This window comes from Zootoca vivipara, chromosome 17 (genome assembly GCF_963506605.1).
Source record: "Zootoca vivipara chromosome 17, rZooViv1.1, whole genome shotgun sequence".
Classification (NCBI taxonomy): domain Eukaryota; kingdom Metazoa; phylum Chordata; class Lepidosauria; order Squamata; family Lacertidae; genus Zootoca; species Zootoca vivipara.
The window spans coordinates 42080627-42104761 of record NC_083292.1 but is presented as its reverse complement, the minus strand read 5'-3'; the positions used below and the strand labels follow the sequence as shown (position 1 = coordinate 42104761).

The 24135-nt window shown below is 52.7% G+C and overlaps 1 protein-coding gene across 2 annotated transcripts in view; it reads left to right on the top strand.

The window, feature by feature from the left end:
- Positions 1-24135, top strand: part of PEAR1 (platelet endothelial aggregation receptor 1) — a 40910-nt gene that overhangs the window by 1174 nt on the left and 15601 nt on the right. For both annotated transcript variants that reach the window (XM_060269771.1, XM_060269770.1), the window contains exons 2-8: positions 13516-13611; positions 14352-14456; positions 15436-15536; positions 16110-16202; positions 17718-17964; positions 18836-18959; positions 19759-19895. In XM_060269771.1, coding sequence (XP_060125754.1) covers positions 13517-13611; positions 14352-14456; positions 15436-15536; positions 16110-16202; positions 17718-17964; positions 18836-18959; positions 19759-19895 — 902 coding nt within the window. In that variant the 5' untranslated portion in view covers position 13516. The remainder of the gene's footprint in view (positions 1-13515; positions 13612-14351; positions 14457-15435; positions 15537-16109; positions 16203-17717; positions 17965-18835; positions 18960-19758; positions 19896-24135) is intronic.

Below are 24135 nucleotides of genomic sequence, written 5' to 3'. Positions count from 1 at the left end.
GCAGGTGGAGGGGCTTGCTTTTGAAACCACCCACTTGAGCAAGCTGCAGAGACACCCCCCCCCCCAGAGGAGCAACTGGAGGTGGCCCAGGAATGAGCATGGAGAGAACAAGATGACTGGGAGAGGAAAGTCTCAGCTCCAGCAATGGGGGGGATTGTCCTGTGACTTCTCCCTGCTGCTTCTGTTGTCAGGCGCTTGGGCATATGGGCGCCCTCTGGGGGTTGTGGAGTCTTCCAATAGTCTATCTCCTCTTCCTCCTCCTATCTGCCAGGCCAGCAAAGGAAGTGCATCACTGTGGGCACAAAATGCATCACTGTGGGCATTTGTAGGCGGGTGGAGGAGTCCCCTACTTTCCCTGACAGGGTGGGGCAGGAAGGTGGGGTGAGGGCATAAGCTGATTCACTGGCCACTGTGTACCAGAAAGTTCTTTTTCAAGGAGTGATGCCACTTTTTCGTGCCGTTTTCTGAGTCTTTGGCCTGGTGGATAGAAGGGGTGTCCTCTCTGCCTCTGACCTTCCCCCTCCTCCGTTGTTACTCCTCCGCTTCCCTCTCTGTTGCCCCTCCCCATGCCCACACCCTCACTGCCTTTAAGGTGCTGCTGGGACCCCAGGGCCTTTCCTCCTCCTCCTCCTCCTGCTGCTGCTTCCCCTTCTCTTGCCCTGTGCAGGAGAACCACATGCACTGCCTTAAATCTCATCTGACCTGCTTCTGTCAGGTGGATTTGTAGCTGGTTGACTGACCAAACTCAAAGGGTACTCATTAATGGTTCCTCATCATCCTGGAAAAAAGTGACAAGTGGGGTGTTGCAGGGTTCTGCCCTGGGCCCATTGTTGTTCAATGTCTTTATAAATGACTTGGATTAAGGAATTGAGGGGATGCTCAACAAATTTGCAGATGACACCAAACTGGGAGGAGTAGCTAATGCCGCAGAAGACAGAAACAGAATTCAAAATGACCAGAATTCAAAAAAAAAGCTAATGCTATTCAGAAGTCTAGTGTCCAGATCAAGTCTAGTCCCACTCTATTCTGCCTTGGTCAGACCACACTTGGAATACTGTGTTCAGTTCTGGGCACCACAATTTAAGAAGGATGTTGACGAGCTGGAAGGTGTGCAAAGGAGGGCAACCAAGATGATCAAGGGGCTGGAAGTCTTATGAGGAATGCTTGAAGGAGCTGGGCATGTTTAGCCTGGAAAAGAGGACACTGAGAGGAGGTGTGATAGCCATCTTCAACAAGGGCTGTCAAATGGAGGAGGGAGCATACTTGCTTTCTCCTGCTCTGGAGGGTAGGACTTGAACCAACAGCTTCAAGTTGCAAGAAAGGAGATTCCGACTTAACATCAGGAATAACTTTCTGACACTAAGAGCTGTTTGACAATAGAACAGACTCCCACGAGAGGTGGAGGACTCTCCTTCCTTGGAGGTTTTTAAGCGAAGGGTGGATGGCCATCTGTCATGGATGCTTTAGCTGAGATTCCTGCATTGCAGGGGGTTGGACTAGATGACCCTTGAGACACCTTCCAACACTAAGATTCTATTATTCTGCCCCCGCCCTGGTCTTGGACATCCGGCCAGAGGCATCTCCTGCCAGCCAGTTGCCCTCTTGTTGAGCCGTGCTGCTGCCTTTCGTGCGATCTCTCCTCTGCCGTTGACACTCAGTTGCTCACCATCCACTTGCTCATTTCCTATAAACAGGAAAATGGAGATGAGGGTCATGTGTGTTTTCCAAGTAAACAGCAGCTTCCTATCTCTGAGTGGGTGATGGAAGGGGTAGGAAATGAGGGAGGAACAGAAAGAGGAAGGGAGGGTATGTAGGGGGAGCAGCAGGTGAATCCTGTGTAAGACACTTGGAATCACCAAAGTCAGAGGAGTCAGGGCAGAAATGTGGTAACCCAGCAGCGCAGATTCATGCCTGTGTCCAGCTCCTGCTCCAAACACCTCCAGCGAAGGAGATGCCTTCACCTCCTGGGGTGGCAGAGGCCCCACAGCTGGATTGGCTCTTGCCCTCAGGCATTGTCTCCACATGTCTAGCCGAAATCTGCCCTTCCTGCCTCTTGGCCCCCAGGAGATGCCATGTGAAGAGCTTTGGATGAGCTGCAATTCTTTCGTTTGCATGTGTGGAGCCTTGAGAGTGGTGCTTTGTACTTTGCCAGTTCCCAGATCCCAGGACTTTTGCTCATTCCCTTCCCCTGGGGCTTTCGGCTAATAAAGAAGAGATGCCTGATGCTGTGAGGTCCCTCTGGGCCTTGCCCTGCTGCTGAAGGCCAAAGGAGGGGTGCATGGAGGGGGGGATTCTCAGTGGTGGGACCAAAACTGAGGCTGGCAGCTGTGTCCCCTCCACCGCAGCATTTAGAGCAAACTCACAAATTCCCTTTTCAGCCTTCCTCCTAAAAAACTGAAGGCACTTCAGAGGACAGGCAACAAGTCTTTGCCTGCTATGCTATTCTACTCTCTCTCTCTTCCTTCCCACAATGACAAGGAAACCCAGCACCCTGATCCTGAAAGGGTCTCCGTATGGAAGCTCACCAGAGCCTGAGCTGCTGCCGGAAGTCTTTTGGTTGGAGGGGGTAATTTCAAGGGGGCCTGATCCTGGCCATTCCTTTCCCTCCTGGCACCCCCCAAAGGCACAGGCTGCCATGGGGCTTGGGAGAGGGCTGTGCAGGCATCCCTAGCCATGCAATGGAGTTGGACTTGTTTTGTGGCTGGCTGGCAAGAAGGGCTTATGAAGTGGCACCAAGCCCCGAGGGTGAGGTGGCTCAAGGGTCAGTGCTGCCTTTGCATCTCCGCTTGGAAATGGGTCTTTCTCTTTCAGCGGTGCCTCCCAAAGGCAGGGTCCTCGAAGGCACCTGTCTCTCCCTACCTCAGCTTTTGGGCCATGAAATAGCCTTCTTTGAATGTTGACTCAGAGAGATGTAGATACAGATATATTCCCCACAGGTAAAGAAAGGAATGGGGACCCCCAGGTGGAAAGCTTCCAGTGGACTCAGATGCATCCTTGTGCCTCAATATCGCATGACTTATTTTGAACAGGGGTTTATCTTCCATGGGATGGTAATGGACAGGAGGGAGAGAGCAGCATTGTATGAAATGAAAGCCCCCCTCCCAACTGTCCGGCTGCTCAAGGCTCCTTTCCTAGAGAGCCAGCCTGTGTGAGATCTGCCTCTGCTTGCCTCAGTCCGTGTGCTCAGCAGATATGCAGCATTCCTGGAAATGTGTTCCCTTGCAGGCATTTCCTGGCCACCCTCTGGCAGTGGAGCTCTGTCCCAAACTCTGTGCTTCCTGCAATGAAGTCATAGTGACAAAGAAGTGTGGCCTCGACGCAAGTGTGGCAGAGCGAGAGTCAGAGCAGTCAGCGGCAGGCGGGGCTCTTGATGAGCTTCCCCCATGAGTAATGGGGAAGAGATAAGGGGGCCCAGAACTTGGGGGCACATTCTCAGCCTCCAGCAGTGGAAGCTAGTGGCTTTGGGGACCCCTCTCTGCCTGAGACCCTGGAGACTCATTGTGGGCAAGAGCCACATACCATCATCACTTTTCTCTCTCCTTTCCATAATAATAATAATAATAATAATAATAATAATAATAATAATAATAATAATTCATTATTTGTACCCCACCCATCCAGCTGGGTCTCCCCAGCCACTCCAGGGCAGCTTCCAGCAAAGATTAAAATACATTAAAATGTCACAGATTAAAAACTTCCCTAAATAGGGCTACATTCAGATGTTTTCTAAATGTCAGGTAGTTGTTTATCTCTTTATCTCTTTGACATCTGATGGGAGGGCGTTCCACAGGGCGGGCGCCACTACCGAGAAGGCCCTCTGCCTGGTTCCCTGTAGCTTTGCTTCTCGCAGGGAGGGAACTGCCAGAAGGCCCTCGGTGCTGGATCTCAGTGTCCAGGCTGAACAATGGGGGTGGAGACGCTCCTTCAGGTATACTGGACCGAGGCTGTTTAGGGCTTTAAAGGTCAGCACCAACACTCAGTGAGGCCATTCTCCTCTCAACACGTTTCTTCTGCTCTGACACTGTATGCTTGACCGTGACTCTTCAGCAAGCCAACTTCTGCTGCAGCCCCGTCCCAGGGACCCATCCAAGTTTTTCCAGGAGGGGAGAGTCCAGCTTTTCCTGCCCAACAAGAGCTCTTAGAGTTCTTTGATATCCAATTTTACTTCCTGTTGTCTTGAACCTGTAGCCACCAGTAGCCCTCTTCTTTACTACTACACTAAACACATACCCTCCAACATTTCTCCAGTGAAAATAGGGGTGTCCTATTCAATAGTAGTAGTAGTAATTGTTGTTGTTACTGTATTTTACTACCGGTATTTATACCCTGCCCATCTGACTAGGTTTCCCCAGCCACTGTGGGTGCCTTCCAACATATATAAGAATGTAACAAAATGTTAAACATTTTTTAAAAAACCTTCCCTATACAGGGCTGCCTTCAGATGTCTTCTAAAGTTTCATAGTTACTTATCTATAGTTACTTAACTCCACACACTCCAATATTTCTCAGATGAAAAGAGGGACATCCTATCATGCCCTCCAACATTTTTTTGATTAAAATAGGGATGTCCTAAGGAAAAGCAGGACCTTCTGGGATCAAATAAGAAACCAGAACAACTTCTGTAAATCCGGGACTTTCCCTGGAAAATAGGGACCCTTGGAGGGCCTGTAAGCAGCTGTCCTTAAGCTAAATGAGACGACATTCTGTCATTCTCGCTTGTGAGTCCTGGGCTTCATTAATGCACATTTTAAAAAATAGCATTGGCTCCAAGCAGTGCTTTTTTTCTTAAAAAAATGTTTAGGGGTACTCTCATTTTCCTGCCCCTCAATGAGGCCAAACTTACATTCACAAAATGTTTAGGGGTATGCCCTGCCACGTCCCCCCAGAAAAAAGCACTGGCTCCAAGTATGTAATATTAGGAGTGGCAGGGGGAAGAATCATCTTATTTAGGATGAAAGGTGGTTTCTGTTCTCTTAGCTGAAAACTTATACAGTACTGTATTGGAGATTTGGAACCTTCTGCTTTTGCTGACTTCAGGCAAACAGGGCTGTTTCGGTTTTTTGGTTGAGATTTTTGCCTGTTAAATTTCATCTGGCTGCCTGGTGCCCTCCCTCAGGCTGGCAGCACCATTCCTGTGGTTTGGAGCTCATCTCTTCAGCATTAAGATGAGCGACACAAAGGCGGCAAGTGGGGGCGAAGGGAGGGTTTTCCTCTGCAGCATCAGTTAAGGAAGGCAGAAAGGTCCTTTCCAGGAATATGCGGCACCATGGCTGGCACACACACTCTGAGGAGCCTGGCACTAGCGCCTGTGCTTCTTCCCACTGCCGGCACACAGTGGCATGGAAGGGTGGGTCCTGGCAGGAGTTCCCTCCCTCTGAGCTGCCCAGGCCAGTCTGCTGGCTGGCTGCAGTTGGCGGGGGGCCTGTGGACTCCTGGGCTTACCAGAGGGAAAAAGGCTTTCCCACAGGATTCTTGGGATCTGCCTCTGTCCCATCTTAGGGAGAATGTTCAACTCTGGGATGCAATTGCCGCATTGCAGGGGGTTGGACTAGATGACCCTGGGGGGACCTTCCAACTCTACAATTCTGTGGTCCTCTCTAAATCTAGCCTGCACGGGTGCATGTTTAGAAACACACCTTCCATGATGCTTTGGGGCTGGGCTGGTCCATAGCGTAGGAGTTAAGCAGCTGCATTAGATTTGCTGGGTCTCTCAATTGGGGCAGCAGGCCAGCTGATCCACAAGCATTAAGGATGTCCCCGTGGGCCTTCAAGGAATGTTCTTGCTCGGAGATCCACCCTAGCCAGAGAAACCGGGAAGTTCTGGCATCACTGGACTCTGACTGTGTGAGAGAGAGGTGGGGCGGGGGCTCCTGGCAGGTTCCCTGCTTCCCACGCAGTGACAATTTAGCTGTAATTCAAGCCAGCTTCTCTTCCCCCTCCATCCCATCTCACCACCACCACCAGGGCTGGCTGAGAGGCTCCCCTGACACCCTGCAGGCTGTTTCTTCCAGGCCAGCCAAGCGCCACCTCAATGCCCTCCAGGCCTCCCCTTCCCACTCCCCCCCCCTCAACTTTCCTCCTCTTCCCAGGCGTTCCCTTTGGAGCTGAGCAGGCAACTCTGCTTGGCAGAGCAAGGCTCACCACCAAGGAAGCAAAAGCCCCCCTTTGCAGCCTTCTGGCACTACTTGGGGAATCACATTCTGGAATCCCCCCCAAGAGGGGAGCAGCACCTCCCTCTTAATGCCAAACAACATTCCCCTCTCTGGAGTGGGGTCTTGGGCAAGCAGTGGTCCCCATTCAATCCAGGCCTTTGCTTGTAGCCCTGTACAAAATGAGCATTTTTGTCTAAGGCCAAAATAAAAGGCCATAATTGGGTGAGGAGGAGCTGCAGGGTGACAGTGGGGGACCCTCCACAATACCCTCCTGCCTCCCCATTCAGGCCCCACAGGTGACCTTTTGGCAGCTAACTCAGCAGTCCAAAGAGCAGCAGCCAGGTGCTGTGTGGAAGTGCTGGCCTGACTTCAGTGCACTCTGACATATTTGCCCTTCAGGGCAACTCAAGAGCAGGCAGGGATGGGATATCCCCATTTCTGGCCACCTTCTTCCTGGCAATTCCCAGCCACAAGGAAGGCTGCAGCGCTGGTGTCCTTGGCACGGCTGGGAGAGCGGCAGAGGTAGGCAGCCCCTCTTTCCCACGCAGCAACCTCCAGCTGGTACTGGGATGGGGAAGCTCCAGGGGTCATTTCCTGTTTCCAGTCAGTTGCAGAAGGAACTAGAGAAATGTGCACCACAAGCATTAATGGGAGGGGTATTTAATTACACTAAAAAGCCACAACAGGGGGGCTGATGCAGTCCAGATGTGGGCCTTGAAAGGGCAAAGCAGAGCTCAACTGCAGAGCTTCCAAGAAAGACGCTTGCAGCCACTGAATTTATTTCAGAACCTGGACCAGCCTCTGCCATCCAGACTCTGCGGCATCTTAGCCGCTTTTGGCCTGCTTTGAGGGTCCCTCAGTCTCATCTCCTCTGGCTCCTGTGATGGGCATCTGGTTGGCCACTGTGAGGACAGGCTGGTGGGTCAAATTGGCTGCTGCAGCTGATCTTCTTAAGGTGGTCTTGCTACTAGATGCTGTCTCCAGTTTCAGAGGTGGTGCTCCTCTTAATACCAGCTTCTGGGAATCCCAAGTGGGGAGAGCTGCTGCTCTTGCTCACGCCCCACTCTCTCATGGGCTTCCCCTTTGGAGTATTTGGCTGGCTCCTTGGAGAACAGGGGGCTGTACTGTGATGGGGCCCCTCTGGCCTGATCCAGCAGGGCATGGCTCCTCTGACGTTATCATAAAGGTCTGACTTCTTGTGTTGCTCTGGCTGCAACTTGCGTCGTTCTGCCTCCGTCCCCCCTGCAGAGGATCAGTCTGCAGGAAGCATCTCCCAGGGTCTTCCTTGGCAGAATGTGATGCCCATGTCGAGGGAGGCAGTCAAGTTGCTCCTCACAATCAAGAGCTGGAACAGGGAAATATTCCCGTCTTCCTGCATCTCTGGGGCTAGGGAGTGGGTGGGGCCGCCCCTCTCCAACTCCTCTCTGCTGCTGTAGCTGCAGGAATCACGTTCTGTTTGTGAAGGCAATGCGGGGGCCGCACACAGGCAGGCTGAGCCCCTCCAGGGTCCAAACAAGCCCTGGAACTCTTGTGTGGGTGGGGTTCCAGCCAAGCTTCAGGGCAGGTCCAGCCACAGCCGGCCAGGAGCGCCTAGAAACTCCCATCCCTCACCCCCCCCAGCCGGGAATCCGCCCCCACCTGCCTCCCGCTCTCTATAAGTGACTTTTGGAGCTTTGCAGGGGCTGGGGGCTGGGAATACAGCCTCCCACCAAGGCCGTCCCCTCTCCTCCTCCTCCACGGGTGGTCCCAGCACAGGAGGGTGGGGAGCAGAGGCTGAATGTGTATCTTCTACACAAAAGCGGGAGGAGCCCTCTGGTCTGATCAGTTCCAGGCACTCCTGGATGCGTGTGTCCCCCCCCCCTTCTCTGTGGTGGCGTATACGCTGCCCAGCGGGGCAGGGACGGAGGAAGGGGGCAGGGGGGCGGTTCGCCCCAGGTGTCTTTGCTGGGGGGGGGAGCATTTGGCGTGCCACCCTCCCACGACTCCCAAGCCTACCCCAGCCATCTGGGGAAAGGGGGGAGCTGTGCATTCTGCCCCCCTAGGGAGCATGCCTGCCCTGGGCAGTGCAAGCTTATGCTCCGCTGCTGCAGCGAGGGTTTCCCCTTTAAAAATATTTTTATTGAACAAATGTAACAAAACACATTATCAATCAATATAACCAATTACATTTCCCCCTCTTTTTATACCCTCCCCTCCCTCCCTCTCCCACCCTCCAGAAACTTCCCTCAGCTCCCCTCTCTGGTTTGTTTACACATGTTATTCTCTGCATGTTATAAAGTTTTACGTATCATTGCCTTATCTATCCTATGTTCTACTAATAAATTGTGGATGTTTATTCAAAACCCGCCAAGGAGTCCAAGTCCTTTCGTTGTCTTTTTAAATAGTTTGTAAAAAGTTTTTCCTTGAAGTCACGGTTGTCCTTCTCTCGTATTTTGTACTGTATGTTAATGTTAGAGGTTGTTCAGACTACTCTTGAGTAACGAGCTTCCACATACTTGTCTTTCAAAAGTCTTTATTGGTGCACGTTATTTACAGTGTAGTGAGCTGTCGGTTCATGGCTTCTCATTCCGTTTCAGAATCCGGCACTGCCCCTTTTTGCGACTTTGACCAACATAAAAGCCTCGGGACAGTGAATCTCCTCCCCTTTCTCCTCCTCCTTAATTCCGGTGTCGGGGAGAAGGGTCTACGATCTGCTTTCTCCCTGTCCACCCTTCCCGCCTCTCTCTCTTCCCACCTGTAGCGCAGGGGCTCTCCCATGCTGCCAGAGACCTGGCACTCCTTCTCCGTCTCCTGACTAGCCCCTTCAGACCCCGCACTTTCCTGACTGCTTGGAGATGGACTGCTCCTGATGAGAGGAGGAGGTTCTCTATAACCTCTTCCCCTTACAGTTAACTTTGCCAGTTCTGCATAGCTCATCAGTTTTTCTTGCCATTGTTCTTTCGTTGGGACTTCCTCATTCTTCCATCCTTGTGCTAACAGGACTCTTGCTGCTGCTGTAGCATACATGAATAAGTTCTTTGTTTTCTTTGGCAGGTCTTGTCCTAAAATCCCTAACAAAAATGCTTCTGGGTTTTTTTTTTACAAATGTCCTTTTAAACATTTTTTTCAGTTCGTTATATATCATCTCCCAATTTTTTTTGACTTCTCTGCATTCCCACCACCTTCTTTCTCTTTACATTTCCTTCTTTCTCTTTACATTTCCAACATTTATTTGACCCAATTTTGTACATTTTTGCCATTTTTACTGGTGTGATGTACCATCTATACATCATTTTCATGTAGTTTTCCCTCAAAAGAGAACAGCCTGTAAATTTTAAATCTACTTTTCACAATTTCCCCCAGTCTTCAAATTGTATATTATGTCTGATATCTTGCGCCGATTTAATCATAACCAATTTAACCTCCTCATATTTCGTTTCCCATTCTAGCAGAATGCTATATGCTTTCTTCAATATCTTCCTGTTTTCTTCTAGATTCCTTTTGGAATCTAGAGACTGTATAACTAAATCCTTTTTTATTATCTTCCTTATACATCTCATTTAGTTGTCTGTAATGCAACCAACTCTGAACATAGTCTTTAATTTCATCGTAATCTTTTAATTTCCATTTTCCTTCTTGATCTCTCAATAAATCTCTGTATGTAGGCCACTTTCCCTTTTTGCCAAGCGGTTTGAGTAACGATGCTTCAATTGGTAATAACCAACATGGTGTTTTTGTTCTATTAGATCTTTGTATCTTTCCCATACTCTCATTAATGATCTCCTGATTAAATGATTGTAGAATCCTTTATGTACTTTCCCTTTCCCATACCATAAGTATGCATGCCAACCATATCTGTTGTCATGGCCTTCCAAATCTAATGCTGCTTCGTTTTCCAATTTTATCCAGTCCCTAATCCAAACCAAACATGCAGCCTCGTAGTACAATTTAAGATCTGGGAGGGCAAAGCCTCCTCTTTCTTTGGTGTCTGTAAGTATATTATGTTTAATCCTTGGCCTTTTGCACACACACCCCCACAAACTTAGAAATATCCTTTTGCCATCTTTTGAGGCAGTCATCCTTAACCATTACTGGGACTGTCTGAAAAAGAAAGAGCATTTTCAGCAGTGTGAGGCCCCCCCCCTGGGCCACTTGGGGGCTCTGGGCCCTTGAGCAGCCTCCCCTCCCCTCTTCAGACCTAGGTCACCGGTCTGTTTCCACCAAGAATTCTCCAGCAATATCTTGAGCACCCTAGGAGCCAAAGGGGATTCAGCTCCCCCAATAAAATATTTGAGTGGGGCCAGCCCCCCCCCCCAGTTGATAGGCATTACAATTCAAATAGTGTGTGTGCATCGTGTCATGTGATTGCTTATGCAGGGCGGGGCTTACCTGCCCCCCCTATTTTATTTGAATTGGCACCCCTGGTCCCTGTTGTCATTTGGGTGGTGGTTCTGTAATGCTTGTGAATGGTCCTGGGTTCAATCCCTGGGAGCATCTCCCTCCTGCCCATCTCAAAAAACATATGGGGGGTGGGGCTTTCTTTTTCCTCCCTGGTTTCACAATTTCTGGACATTTTCCCCCTCCAAAAAAGGCCTCCCCAGCTCAGATCCTGGAGTGGGTGGGGCTAACTGTGCAGAGCACCTTTGGGTGTTCCTAAGGGTCTACTCTTATACCACCCCACTCCACTTCCAGCATCAGGAGGACGGGCAGGAGGGATTGGGGGGGGGGACCCAAAGGCAACAGCTTGCTCAGCAAATAACCAAGGAGAGTTGCTGCCAAAGGGAGGGGGACACATAGGGCAGCCACTTAGGGAGGCAGGTAAGCAGGTGCAAGTAACCCTTTAACAGCTGAGACCTGCTGAGACTGAGACCTCCTAACTGCAACAGAGGACACTTTTTCCTGTTTGACAGACCAAGGTAGTAAATTTCCAGGAACTTAAAAACTCCTACAATGTTTAACAGTGAGATAAAACACACACACACAAACACACACATGATATGTCCATAGCGTTAATAGTGGAGGAGTCTTTCCTTTCATTTTTTAAAATTTAATTTGTTCTGATAGCGTAACTGAAATCATCCCTAAGCAGCGTGCAAGTAATTCAATGCAAAGGTAAAGGTACTGTAAAGGTACCCCTGACCGTTAGGTCCAGTTGCAGACGACTCTGGGGTTGCGGCGCTCATCTTGCTCTATAGGCCGAGGGAGCCAGTGTTTGTCAGCAGACAGCTTCAGGGTCATGTGGGCAGCATGACAAAGCTGCTTCTGGTGAACCAGAGCAGCACATGGAAACGCCATTTACTTTCCCGCAGGAGCGGTACCTATTTATCTACTTGCACTTTGACATGCTTTCAAACTGCTAGGTGGGCAGTCGCTGAAACCGAACAATGGAAGCTCACCCCATCACGGGGATTTGAACTGTCGGCCTTCTGATCGGCAAGCCCTAGGCTCTGTGATTTAGACCACAGCGCCACCCGCATCCTGATTCAATGCAAAGAAAACAAAAAAACTGTTAAAACTATGAAGTCAGAATTCAGTTTAAATTCCCGCTGGAATGGAGGGGGGGGGTGAGGTCTACCACAGGTGCCAGAAGATCAACAGGGAGAGTGGACCTGCCTGACCTCAACTAGCGCGTCTGAGCCTTGGGGGGGAGGGGGTGACAGTGGCCCCTAATGACCAGCTCATTGACAGCGATGGATGCTGCTGCCAGCTCGCTCTCCTTGTTCCCGTAAACGAGAGGCGCTGCAGCCATCAGGGTGGCAAAAGGGCACATGAAGTAGACCCAAGAAACATGCTTTCCCCTGATGGCAGAACCTGTCCAGCTATGGACCGGACTGGTCGGGAAGGAGGTGCAGGCAGACCAAAATACAAGCCACTGAGAAGCAGCAGCACTCAGGGTGTCCGGGGAAAGTCTGCTCAGCCTCCTTCAAAATGTTTGCACGGTTGAGGGATACAACGCAATCTCCTGGTCTCCTGGCGCCAGCTTGCATTCCGGTTTGGAAAACAGGCTTTTGCAGGAAACAAGCAATCAGCTCAGAGATGAGCAGCGGCCGCATCAGGAGCCTGTGCTGCTGTGGAGGATGGATTTGCCATAGGGAGCGAGTGGCCCCGTAACAGAGGCAGAGTCCGCCCAGCACAAGGCCAGGAAGGGGCTTCCTGTGTCCTGGGATGGGCTCGGCGAGCGGGATCTGTGTGGGAGAAATGTTTGGCAGGAGGTGAGATGCAAAGGAGCCATGAAGTTCCCCTCCAAGCCTGCTGCATTTTTCCTGCGTGTGGGTGGCTGCAGCTGGCCTGAAAGAAATGGGGTGTGGAGGGGCCGTTCTGCTGTAGAATAAATGCCCTTCCCAACACCCCCATCCTCGGAGAGTGTGGAGAGATGGAACTGCTTGGCTCCAGGGCTCATCTTTCCACTTGGGCATCTAGAGGTAACTCCGGCTGGAGGTGAGACAGGAAAACCTTCTCTCTGCTCACTTCCTGTTTTCACTGGGGGCTTCCTGTGTTTATCTCCGAGCTGGACAGCTGGCATTGGCATTGAGGGGTGGGGGCTTCAGGGGGCATCAAGGGAAATCTGGGAAGTTCTTCTTTTAGAACAGAACATGAGGGCAGCAATCCAGAGAATAATGTATGTTGCCTGGCAGAGTCAGGTGGCAACTTTTGCAGAGACCCAACATCACTGATCTCTTCACCTATCTGCCAAGGGCCATCTAGTCTCCCCCTGCAATGAAGGATTCTCAGCCAAATCATGCACAACAGATGGCCATCCAACCTCTTGAGTCTGAACCTGCACTGATTTGTTTTAATTAAACAATTGGATTCTATGTGCAGCTGCTGGCTGGGCTGGACTTGGGAGGTGTGCAGAAATGTTCCTGGAGCCCAGAGTCACTCACTGCAGGTGCAAAAGGAGTTTAATCCTCCACCTGCCAGCCTGTCTGGCATCAGCACAAGTAGCCTGATGGCCACAGGGAGGGAGCGCTTGGTTCTCCTTCAGCAGAGGATGCTGGGGCAGTAATACCAGTATCTTCAGTACCCAAAATGTTTCTTTGTTTGGCCCTTCCTCAGTTTTGTGTTGCCTTGGCAACAGAGCATTCAGCACACTTGCAAGGCTGTATTTAGCCTCGATCAATCTCTCATGCCAGATACAAGATAATTGTGACAGATGACTTTCCCCCTTTGGACCACGGTCTGCAGAGCCAAACGTGGGCCAAACGTGGGCCGTGGGGCACCAGCCCCGCCTCTCCTGGGCTGCCCCTCACTTCAAAGGCCAGGGCTGAGAGCTGAATTCTCAGGCGGCTTCCCTTGGATGGTGTTTGGGGAGAGGAGGAAGCGTATCTGGAGGCCCCTCCTGTCTCATAGTGACTGACCTGCCCTCCTCCCTCCTCCTCCTTAGGATGATTCAGTACTCCATTCTCTTGCTGTGGATGCGACTGGATTGGGGCCTCTTGCTCAGTCCCAGCGACCCCAACGTGTGCAGCTACTGGGAAAGGTGAGAAACTAGGGAGACTTGGAGTGTTTGTTTGGAATGCATCAGGAAGTGGGTGGGAATAAGGATCACATGGCAGAGGGATCATCACAGCTCAAATGCTGTTGTTATTAAAATTTCTATACCGCCCTTCACCCAAGGCTCACAGGGCAGTTTACGATATATGATATATATTCGAGGTGTGTGCATACAGATAAACACAAATACAACCTCTCAGAGGAGGCTGGGGAAGTGGGCCACATACAGAGGGCCCCCTCTAGGAAGTTTAGGAACTCCGTGTGCACTAGCCCTGCACGTGTCTTGCAAGACATGCATTTCTGATTTGGCTGCAAATTGCCAGGGAAGGGACCCAAATGGTCCTCTAGTCCAACCCCCCGCAATGCACGAATCTCAGTTGAATAACCCCTGCCCATGGGACAAAGGTCTCAGGGCTTCTCTTTCAGCCCAGCCACCCCTCGGCCGCCACCCCTCTTCTTGTGGGGCTCCCACTGCATTTCAGTGCCATTCGAATAAAAATCTGAAATAAATCAGAAGTAAAAGGGTGCCTCCCTTTTCTTCTCAGGAGTAGAAATCTAAACTGAGCAAGTGTTTTGTGGGTGTTTATTTAAATGTGGTTGGGGAGCGGGATCCAGCTTGTTTTTGCTTGTGATCTGTGGATCTGCTTCCGCTGACTTCTCGGTGGCCAGCCAAGCCAGGTCAGTGGCCCGCAGAGGATTCCCTTTCTCCTCCCTCCCCTCTCGCAGCTTCACAACCCCCTCCAAGGAGTCCTATGTGCAGCCATACTCCCAGGCCTTCGAGGAGCCTTGCGACGGCACGTGGCCCTTCGCCAAGACCTGCACTCGCCACAAGTAAGAGCCCGGCTCCTCCTTGCATTTTGCATTTCTCCAGCAGGGAAAGCGGGGTGGGCAACGGCAGATGCTGGGTGCTGGCCTCAAGGGTCTCCCGGGAGAGCCAGGGGCCTATCCACCTGGGAGGTGGGAGGGCAGGGATGCTGCGGGTGGGGAGGGGGCTGTCTTGCGGTGATAAGGCCTTGTGCTGGCTTAATGCATGGAGAGATGGCCAGGCCAGGCCTGCTGTTGCTGATGCTCCAATCTGAGGTTCCATGGCCTAAGCCTGATGCTTCCTCCTGCTCCTGCAGCAGGGAGTTCCAGAGGGCTACTCTGGCCAAGCGGGCAGGCCCGGCTCCAAGTGGGAGCAGGGAGATCTTCGCCTTGAGGGCTTCCCCCTTCCACAGCAGGGCTGTTGCCTCTCCCAGTTGTCCTTTGGCAATGTCTAACCCCGCCCCCCGGGGGAGGCATCAGGAGGAAAGGAAGGAGAAGGGGGCTGCTCCTCCTCCTCCATTGCCACAAATGCGGGCAGCAACTTCCTTAGACCCTGGCCGCAGCAGCCCACCCTGCAAGGTAGGCCAGGCCCTCATGGGCGTACCCAGGATCAAAACTAGGGGGGGCAAGGGGAGGGGCCAAGGCACGGAAGGGGAGGGGCCACAAAGTGGGCGGGAACAGCGAACTCGCGCTCCGCCGGGCTGTGCCCCTCCCTAGAAGCAGGGCTGGTGGGCGGAGGCGGAGCCCAGCCCAGCGCAGCGCGAGTTCAGCGTTCCCGCCCGCCGCGCCGCGCTCTCTGGTTCCCCGCCGCGCTTGGCCTTGCCAGAGGGCGCGACGGGGAGCTGGAGGGAGGGCGCAGCGTGGCGGGCGGGAACGGCGAACTCGCGCTCCGCCGGGCTGTGCTCCGCCTCTGCCCACCAGCCCTGCTTCTAGAGTAGGGCAGCTGCCCTAACTTGCCGCATGGTGGGTACGCCCTTGCAGGCCCTAACCCTTTGGCCTCGCGCAGGGTTCTCTACAAGGTAGCCTATCGGCAAGGCGTAAAGATCGACTACAGGAGGCGCCATCACTGCTGCAATGGCTACTATGAGAGCGAGGAGCGCTGTGTCCGTGAGTCCGCCCGTCCATTCCCATCCCCGCCCCCGCCCCGGCCCAGCAGCCAACCCTTTTGCATAGGAAGGAAGGAAGGGGAGCAGCAACAGAAGTTGCTGTGGGGTGTGTGTGGGTCCCCAAATCAAACTCTGCCTTTGTGCCAACACTCCACCTGGCCTGGCAGAAGCCAGAGGGGAGGGGCCAAGCGGCAGGTGGGGGGGGTCGGCCATGGAGTCTTTGAGGCTGGTCCCCTGCAAGGGGTGGTTGGGAGAAGAGGGGAGGGGGCTCTGCCTCTGCTTGCTTTGGCAAGCCACAAAGGGGTGGGGCCTTTGTTTGTGGGCCACCCCCCCTCCTGCTCCAGGCATCCTGACCTCCTGTCTGGCCGTCCAGGTGGGGCCCTTTCCCACGGCTGCCTGAAGCCCCCTCAGTTCCTCCACAAATGACTGGTCTCTCCCCACCCTGCTTGACCAGCTCCCTCCTAGCCTCCCTGAGATCCCAGTGGAGCTGCTTTTCCAGCAGCTGCCTGCAGACCTCGGAGCCCGCAGGATGTGTCCCTGACCCTGTGCCTGCTCTCCCCACCCCACCCTGCAGCTAGCTGCGCCCAGGAGTGCGTCCATGGGAGGTGTGTGGCTCCAAACCAATGCCAGTGTGCCGACGGCTGGAAGGGGCCCGACTGCTCCAGCGGTGAGTCTCCACGAGGCCTTTCCTTTGCTGCAGAGCGAGGGCTGCCTACTTGGGAGTAGCTGGAGCTGCTCCTGGGGGAAGTGGCCCTGTTTCTCTCCCCCTGGCCTGTCGCCGCTCTGAAGCAGCAAAGCATCCTCTCTGTAGACATCCCCAGGCCAGCATTCTTGGTCCTTGCTTTATGGGGGTTGTGAGTTGCTGCTGCGGCTCGTCCCCACCTGCTGCCCCTCTGAGAGCAAGGCTTGGACTGCAATGGAGGAACCAGGCGCACCGCCATTGCCCTTGTGCACACACACACAGATGGACACACACAGAACTGCCTAGGGAGCACCTCCCCGTCCCATGCGCATAAAGGGATGAGGGGCAGTGATGCCTCTCGGGTGGAGGTTGTGGGGCTCATTGTGAGCCTGGCAGGAGTGGCCAAGTGGGCCCTGTTTCCGCTGCACCAGCCTGAGGCAACAGAGGGGCCTCTTCCTCCAAAGGTCATGGAGGCAGCCAGTTCCCAGGCGTCCCTCTGGGCCTGGAGTTGAAAGCCGGTCACTGGCTGGGAAACAAGCACTTCAGAGGGGACCAGGGGTGGGCGGAGAGCAGGGGCTGCCTGCAAAGGGGGCTGCTAAAGTGTGCATGGGGGGGGGAAGGATCCTGCAGAGCCAGGCAGACAGGGCCTGGCCTCAGTGAGGCTGCCACTGCTGTTGCTCCTCTGGGGCAAAGCCACAGCCCTGGAGTCTCTTCTCCCCCTCCTTGGGGCTTCCTGGGAAAAAGAGAAGGGGCTTTTCGTGGCGCCGCCTGTGTTGGGAACCTCCACTTCCCCTCCTCGGTGAGGGGAGCCAGCAGCCACCAAGGGCAGTTGTGAACAAGATGAGGGGTCTGTCAGGCAGCAGCCCTGGGGTGTGACACACAGTGCTTTCACCACCACCACCCCGACCTCAGAAACCCTCACCCTGCTGTCCTCTGGGTGTTTGAGGGGGCCCTGACAAGCTCCTCATGTGCCTGCAGGAAGTCCCAAGTCCAGGCCCCGCTGGCAGCATTTCCAGGGACCTGGATCAGGCCAATGGGTGCCCCCCCAGTCCAGCATCCCCCAGGGCAACCTGCTAGATGCCCCAATGGGAAGCCCCCCCCCCCGCAGGACATGAAAGCAACATGATGCTGGCTAGCTGCTCCCTCAGGGTCGCCACTGGCCTCCTCCCAGCAGAAATTATTATTATTTCTGAAGTTTTCAGTGTCTGAGGCTTTATTGTATGTTTTTAGTATTTTGTTGCGAGGCGCCCAGAGTGACTGGGGCAACGCAGTCAGATGGACGGCATGTAATTTTTATTTTTATTTTAAATATTATGAGGGGCTTGTGTGGGAAGACCCTCCCAACACTCACCCGGCTGGTGGGGGTACCCCCATTTTGTGTGGCCACCCAGAGTTCTTGGCCATCCTTTGGTTGGTGCAGTCTGCCCTGAACCCCCCTTGCCTTACCTCAGCCGCTCTCCCTTATTCTTCCTCCTCTTCCTCCTCCCCCTCCCCCTCCAGGGTGCAACGGCCTGTCCTGGGGGCCAGACTGCCAGCAGCCCTGCAGGTGCTTGAACGGAGGCAGCTGCCACCCCCTGTCTGGGGCCTGCCTTTGCCCACCGGGCTATAAGGGCCCCTCCTGCGAGGAGCCCTGCCCCCCGGGTACCTATGGCCAGGGCTGCCAGCTGGACTGCCACTGCGAGAATGGCGCCGAGTGCGACACAAAGACAGGGGCCTGCCTGTGCGCCCCGGGATTCAGTGGCCCACAGTAAGTAGGACCTCGGGGATGCAGGGTGGGCAGACAGAAGAGCTGGGGGCCCTGTAGACCTCTGGTGAACTGGGCTGAGGGTCTGGAGCTGGGTTCCAATCTCCCCTCAAGCCAAAACTTTGAATGAGTTTCTAGTGCTTCTGAGAGTCGCTGTAACGGTGTCTCTGGGGGCTGCTCCAAGCTGCCCCTCTCTCTGCTTCCCATCTCCCTGGGGGAGGGGGGAGCAGAGGAGGGCATTTCCTGGGCAAGGCCTTTTTCCCCCTCCTGAGACCCCCTGTGGAGGCCCAGCCAATGCCCACCCACCTCCCAGGTGCCCTGTTCTTCCTTTCAAGCTCAGCATGAGGAGCTGTGCAGGCAGGAGGGCGAGGGCTGCTGATACCCTGAAACCTGCATTTCCTGGGATGGTCCTGGGCAGGACACGGGATGGAAGCAACCATGGGCAACGGGATGTGCCTGCCTGGTGTGACAGCAACCACCAGCTTGCATTCAATGAGAACCATGTCTTCCCACTTGGGTGCTTCTCCCGGGGGCAGCTGCAGGGGGTGTGCCATGCTGTATGTTCTGGCCCAGCTCACTTGCTTTGCCATATCACATGTGGCTTGGCTCACTTTCCTGAGCAATCTATAGATCTTAAAGGCTCCTTAGCATAAGATGAGCTTGCAGTTGGATCAGGCCACAGGGGGCCCATCTAGCCCAGCCTCCCATCCTCACAGTGGCCAACCAGGAGCCTGATATGGACGCCCCCAAGCAGGATCTGACAGCAGTGCCCCTCCTGGCAGCTGGTCCTCTGAGACTGGGGCTTGGTGTTTCCTGGGTGGCCGAGGGGAAGGGTCCTTGCCAGCTCAGCCTCACCCTTCCTCATCTCTTGCAGCTGCGAGCAGTCCTGCCAAAACGACACCAGCGGCTTCCAGTGCCTGGCCCTGTGTCCTTGCCAGAATGGGGGCATCTGCCACCCCCCTGAGACCAGCAAGTGCGCCTGCCCTCCAGGATGGATGGTAGGTTTATGTGTGTGGGGCAGTTGTGGTTCCAGGCCCCTATGTCTTTGGGGGGTTCAGTAGGAGCTCCGTCTCTCTCTTCTCCCCAAAGTGTGAAATTGTGTGGGGTGTTGGACAAGCGCAACCCCCAACCAGAGCATTATGGGATTATAGGATGGGGATGGGGGGAGTGGGCCTGCGCTGTCTGTCCAACCACTGACCTGAGTGCTCACCTGCTCAGTTGCCACCACAGGTGAGGAGAACGCAGGGCTTTGCCTTTCCCCCCTGCCTTCTTTCTCCCCCCCCCCCGCAAGAGGGTCCTCAGGGGCCCTTGAACTGTCCCTGCAGGGAGGTTTTGGGGGTCAGGAGGAGAGCCCTCCTCTTTCTCTGTGCGGCGTGCGCCCCATTGAGAGAGTCATCCCTGCTTCGACAGTCATGCCCAGGCATGATTTCATTTCATTTATTTTATTATTAGTTTTGCATCCTGCCTTTCCTCCAATAGGCTCTCCCTCTCCCCATTTAATGCCCCCCACAACAACCCTGTGAGGTAGGTTAGGCTGAAGAGGTGGTGACCGACCCAAGGTCAAGCCCAGTGAGCTTCATGGGAGAACTGAACTCTGGCTTTCCTCCAATCCCAGTTCAACATGCTAACCACTACACCATACTGTGCCATTAGGTGCCCCCAGCCCTCCACCCAGGCAGGGAGTTGTTTGTTTCTTCTTCTTGTGGATGAGCAGGATTGATCCTTGGGGGGCAGGGTTTGCGCTTGGCACCACTGTGATCGGGGCTCTCTCTCTCTCTCTGCCCCCTCTCCATGCAGGGCGACATCTGCTCCTTCCGCTGCCCCGAAGGGCACTTTGGCTCCAGCTGCCAAGGGGAGTGCAGGTGCCACAACGGAGGCCTCTGCAACCAGGAATCTGGGCAGTGCCAGTGTGCGCCAGGCTACACTGGGGAGAGGTGAGTAGACTCCACCAGGCAGCACCACATGCTTAAAAAGTGAAGCAGGGAATGAGGTGGGGGGGTAAAAAAAGTCTCAAGATTCATCATTTTGGGTACCAGGAAAAGGGCAGTAAAGGAAATAAAGGCACCTTTAGAAAACCGACTCACTGTTGACATTTCACAGCAGATGAGGGTAAAACAAGCAAAATCTCTTCAAGAGATGAGTGAAATTAAAAATGTTATGGGCAGTTTGGGTTTTAAAAATGACAAAAAATTGGCAAGACTAGAAGGAACAGTTAATAAAATAGAAGAAAGGATTATTCTATTGTCTGGAGAAATGAGGTAACTAAATGATACCGTAGTGGAGACTTTGGAAAGTAAAAGTGAAGTAATACACAGAGAGAGGGAAATTTATTTGGATAATTTGGCGTTAATGGAGCTGAGAGAAAAGAGTTCTACCTAAAATTTAGGAGGGTGAAGACATTGGGGGCAAAGTTATTAATTGCCTTGCATCCTTTTTTTGGGGGGGAAGTGGATGATCCTGAAGCAGAAATAAACAAAACCTACAGAATTAATACACGTTCTACATAATTAGAAACAGACTTTATGGAGAAATTCAAATGGGAAATGGAAGAAATGCTAACGGATGAGAGTGAAGAAATTGAATTGGGAGCTGCAGGTTAATATTGAAATGAATCTCCGGCGGGCTAGGGACAAAGGTGAGAGTTGTTTCCTAGTTCTGCTGGATCTCTCAGCGGCTTTTGACATCATCAACCATAACATCCTTCTGGACCTTCTAGAGGGGTTGGGAGCTGGGGGAACTGTCATACAGTGGTTCCGCTCCTTCCTCCTGGGCCGTGTTCAGAAAGTGGTGGTGGGGGGGATGAGTGTTCAGACCCCTGGGCTCTCACTTGTGGGGTGCCTCAGGGTTCTGTCCGCTCCCCCATGCTTTTTAACATCTACATGCAGCCGCTGGGAGAGATCATCAGGGGGTTTGGGCTGGGTGTTCATCAGTATGCTGATGATACCCAGCTCTACCTCTCTTTTAAATCAGAACCAGTGAAGGCGGTGAAGGTCCTGTGTGAGTGCTTGGAGGCAGTTGGAGGATAGATGGCGGCTAACAGATTGAGGTTGAATCCTGACAAGACAGAAGTACTGTTTGTGGGGGACATGAGGCGGGCAGGTGTGGAGAACTCCCTGGTCCTGAATGGGGTAACTGTGCCCCTGAAGAACCAGGTGCGCAGCCTGGGAGTCATTCTGGACTCACAGCTGTCCATGGAGGCGCAGGTCAATTCTGTGTCCAGGGCAGCTGTCTATCAGCTCCATCTGGTACCCTACCTGCCTGCAGACTGTCTCGCCAGAGTGGTGCATGCTCTAGTTATCTCCCGCGTGGACTACTACAATGCCCTCTACGTGGGGCTACATTTGAAGGTGACCCAGAAACTACAACTAATCCAGAATGCGGCAGCTAGACTGGTGACTGGGAGCAGCCGCCGAGACCATGGGCGTAGGCAGGGGGGCAGGAGGGGGCAATTGCCCCCCCTAGAAGCAAAAGGCTAAGGGGCGCAGCGTGGCAGCCCCAGGCTCCCGCTCCCGGCGCGAAGCTCCAGAGGCGCGCGGGGAGCGTAAGCGGAGGAGCGCTAAGTGGGAGCGGGGAGCGTAAGTGGAGGAGGCAGCCACAGGCTCGCGTTCCCTGCGCGCCTCTGGAGCTTCGCGCTGGGAACGGGAGCCTGGGGCTGCCTCCTCAGAAGACCTAGGAGGCGCGGAGGAGGCAGCCATGGGCTCGCGTTCCCCGCACGCCTCTGGAGCTCCGCTCCCGGCGCGTGGGGCCACCTCCTCGGAAGAGCTGGGCGGGTGCAGGCCACGTAGCCCCGCCCACATTCCCACTGTGGCCCCTCCCCTACAGGGAACCAGGCAGAGGGCCTTCTCGGTGGTGGCGCCTGCCCTGTGGAACGCCCTCCCATCTGATGTCAAAGAGAAAAACAGCTACCAGATTTTTAGAAGACATCTGAAGGCAGCCCTGTTTAGGGAGGCTTTTAATGTTTAATAGATTATTTTATTTCATTTTTCTGTTGGAAGCCGCCGAGAGTGGCTGGGGAAACCCAGCCAGATGGGCGGGGGATAAATAATAAATTATTATTATTATTGCATTAAAAAGAAAACGGACTTATATCTGGATCTGAGAACTGAAGCAAATATTGGTTTTTAGAAAGCAGAATAGTTGGGTGTTACCTTGGAGTGGATGTTTGAATAACTATATATAGCAGAAAAACAAAGAATCAGAAGTTTTCCTTTTATTCTTTTTCCTTTTTTCTCTTTCCCCCCTTTTTCTGTTCCTCTTTTTGGCTTGTGTTTTTATTTTATTTCATCTTTGGGATTCTAAAAAGATATTGGATATTAGCTTTTGTATATCTTTTTTCGACTTTAATAAAACCTATGGGAAATAAAAAAAGAAATTATGATGGGAAGACAAGGGATACCTAAGTAGCATACAGTGGGTTTACAACCATAATCCGTTCCAGAGGTCCAGTTGTAAACCAAAACAGGTTGTAACCAAAGGCGCGCTTTCACCAGTGGGGCCTCCCGCCAAAAAATTGGTTGTAATAAAAAAAGGGTTGTAATCCAAAAAAAAGGGACACGCACTTCCAGGTTTGACGTGGTTGTAATCCAAAACGGTTGTAATCCAAAGCGGTTGCAACCAAGGTACCACTGTATTGGCCTTACAAGGGTCCCCGGCAGGGGGTGGGCCAAGGCAAGTGGGGAGTTTGTGCCCCTGGATGGCCCAGAAGCCCCTCCCCTGGAGTTCCAGGGCGACTGGACAGGCTGGCCCCACGTGGCCCCTACTCCTGCCCCCCCAGCCCCTCCTCCTGGGGCCATTGGTGGGTCTTCTCCCTGCTGTGCAGCTCAACAGCTGCAGCCCCAGTTGGTGAGTATTTGTGGAGGAAGCCAGTTGAGGCCCCCTTTGGTGAGTGACTCTTTCCCCCGGGTGAGAAAAGGATGCAGCCTGGAGGGGAAGGAAACTGCTCTCTGCCAGCTTTTTAATGCAGACAATGGAGGAGGAGAAAAATTAAGCCCCTGATGGTTTTCCCATCTAAGTCAGAGGAAGGGGGGGAGGCCAGGGGATGCAGGGGGCTTCAGGCACACCTGGGGGGAATTTATAGCACCCCCATGGAGCCTGCCTTAGCCCCATTCATGGCAAAAGAGGCTGAGCTGAGGGGCTGGAGGGGTCAAAGCTCCTTTCTCCTGGCACCTTCCCTGCACCCTTTCTCTCTCATCAGCTGTGCCAGCCACAAGGCTTGCCGCTCCCTGCTCCCCCCCAATGAGTTTTCCTTCATATACGGTAGAAAAATAATCCCTCAGCCTTTAAAAGCAGCCACAGGGATGGTGTTAAATTCAGAATCTGCTGCCAGCTGTCATTGGTGTTTCATAAAACCGCATACTGTACTGAATAATGGTGTCCTTTCTTCTTCTTTTTTTCCAAATTTTTAAATTCATTTTATAATAATAACAACATAAGCAAATAAAAACATAATACAACACAAAATACACTAACAAATAAACAATACAACAAAAACAACACTAAAATTTCTTAAATGTCCATCTCAGTAAGAGCTGTTCGGCAGTGGAATTTGCTACCAAGGAGTGTGGTGGAGTCTCCTTCTTTGGAGGTCTTTAGGCAGAGGCTTGACAGGCATATGTCAAGAATGCTTTGATGGTGTTTCCTGCTTGGCAGGGGGTTGGGCTGGATGACCCTTGTGGTCTCTTCCACCTCCATGATGCTATGATTCTAACATTAGAGGGTGACTTCCTCAGGTCCCCCCCTCTCTGTGCTTCACTGTATATCATCTTTAGCAATTTCTAACTCATAATTTTTTACCACATTGTATATCTTATCTAAACATCATTTCTAACATTTTCTATTTAATTCATTTCTATTTTTTCTTACTTACTATTATTACCTTTACACCTTCAGCCTATATCAACTTCCAAATGTGATCCTAAATATCAAATATTGCAATATTTTTTAAAATGTATTTTAAATTTCTTCCAATCTTCTTCCACCATCTCTTCTCCCTGGTCACGCAGTCTCCTGGTCAGCTTGGCATGTTCCATAAAGTCCATCATCTTCATTTGCCATTCTTCCACAGTTGGTAATTCTTGTGTCTTCCAGTTCTTAGCTATCAGAATTCTTGCTACTGTTGTGGCATACAGAAAGAAATTAACATCCTTTGGGGGAATTTCTTCCCCTACTATACCA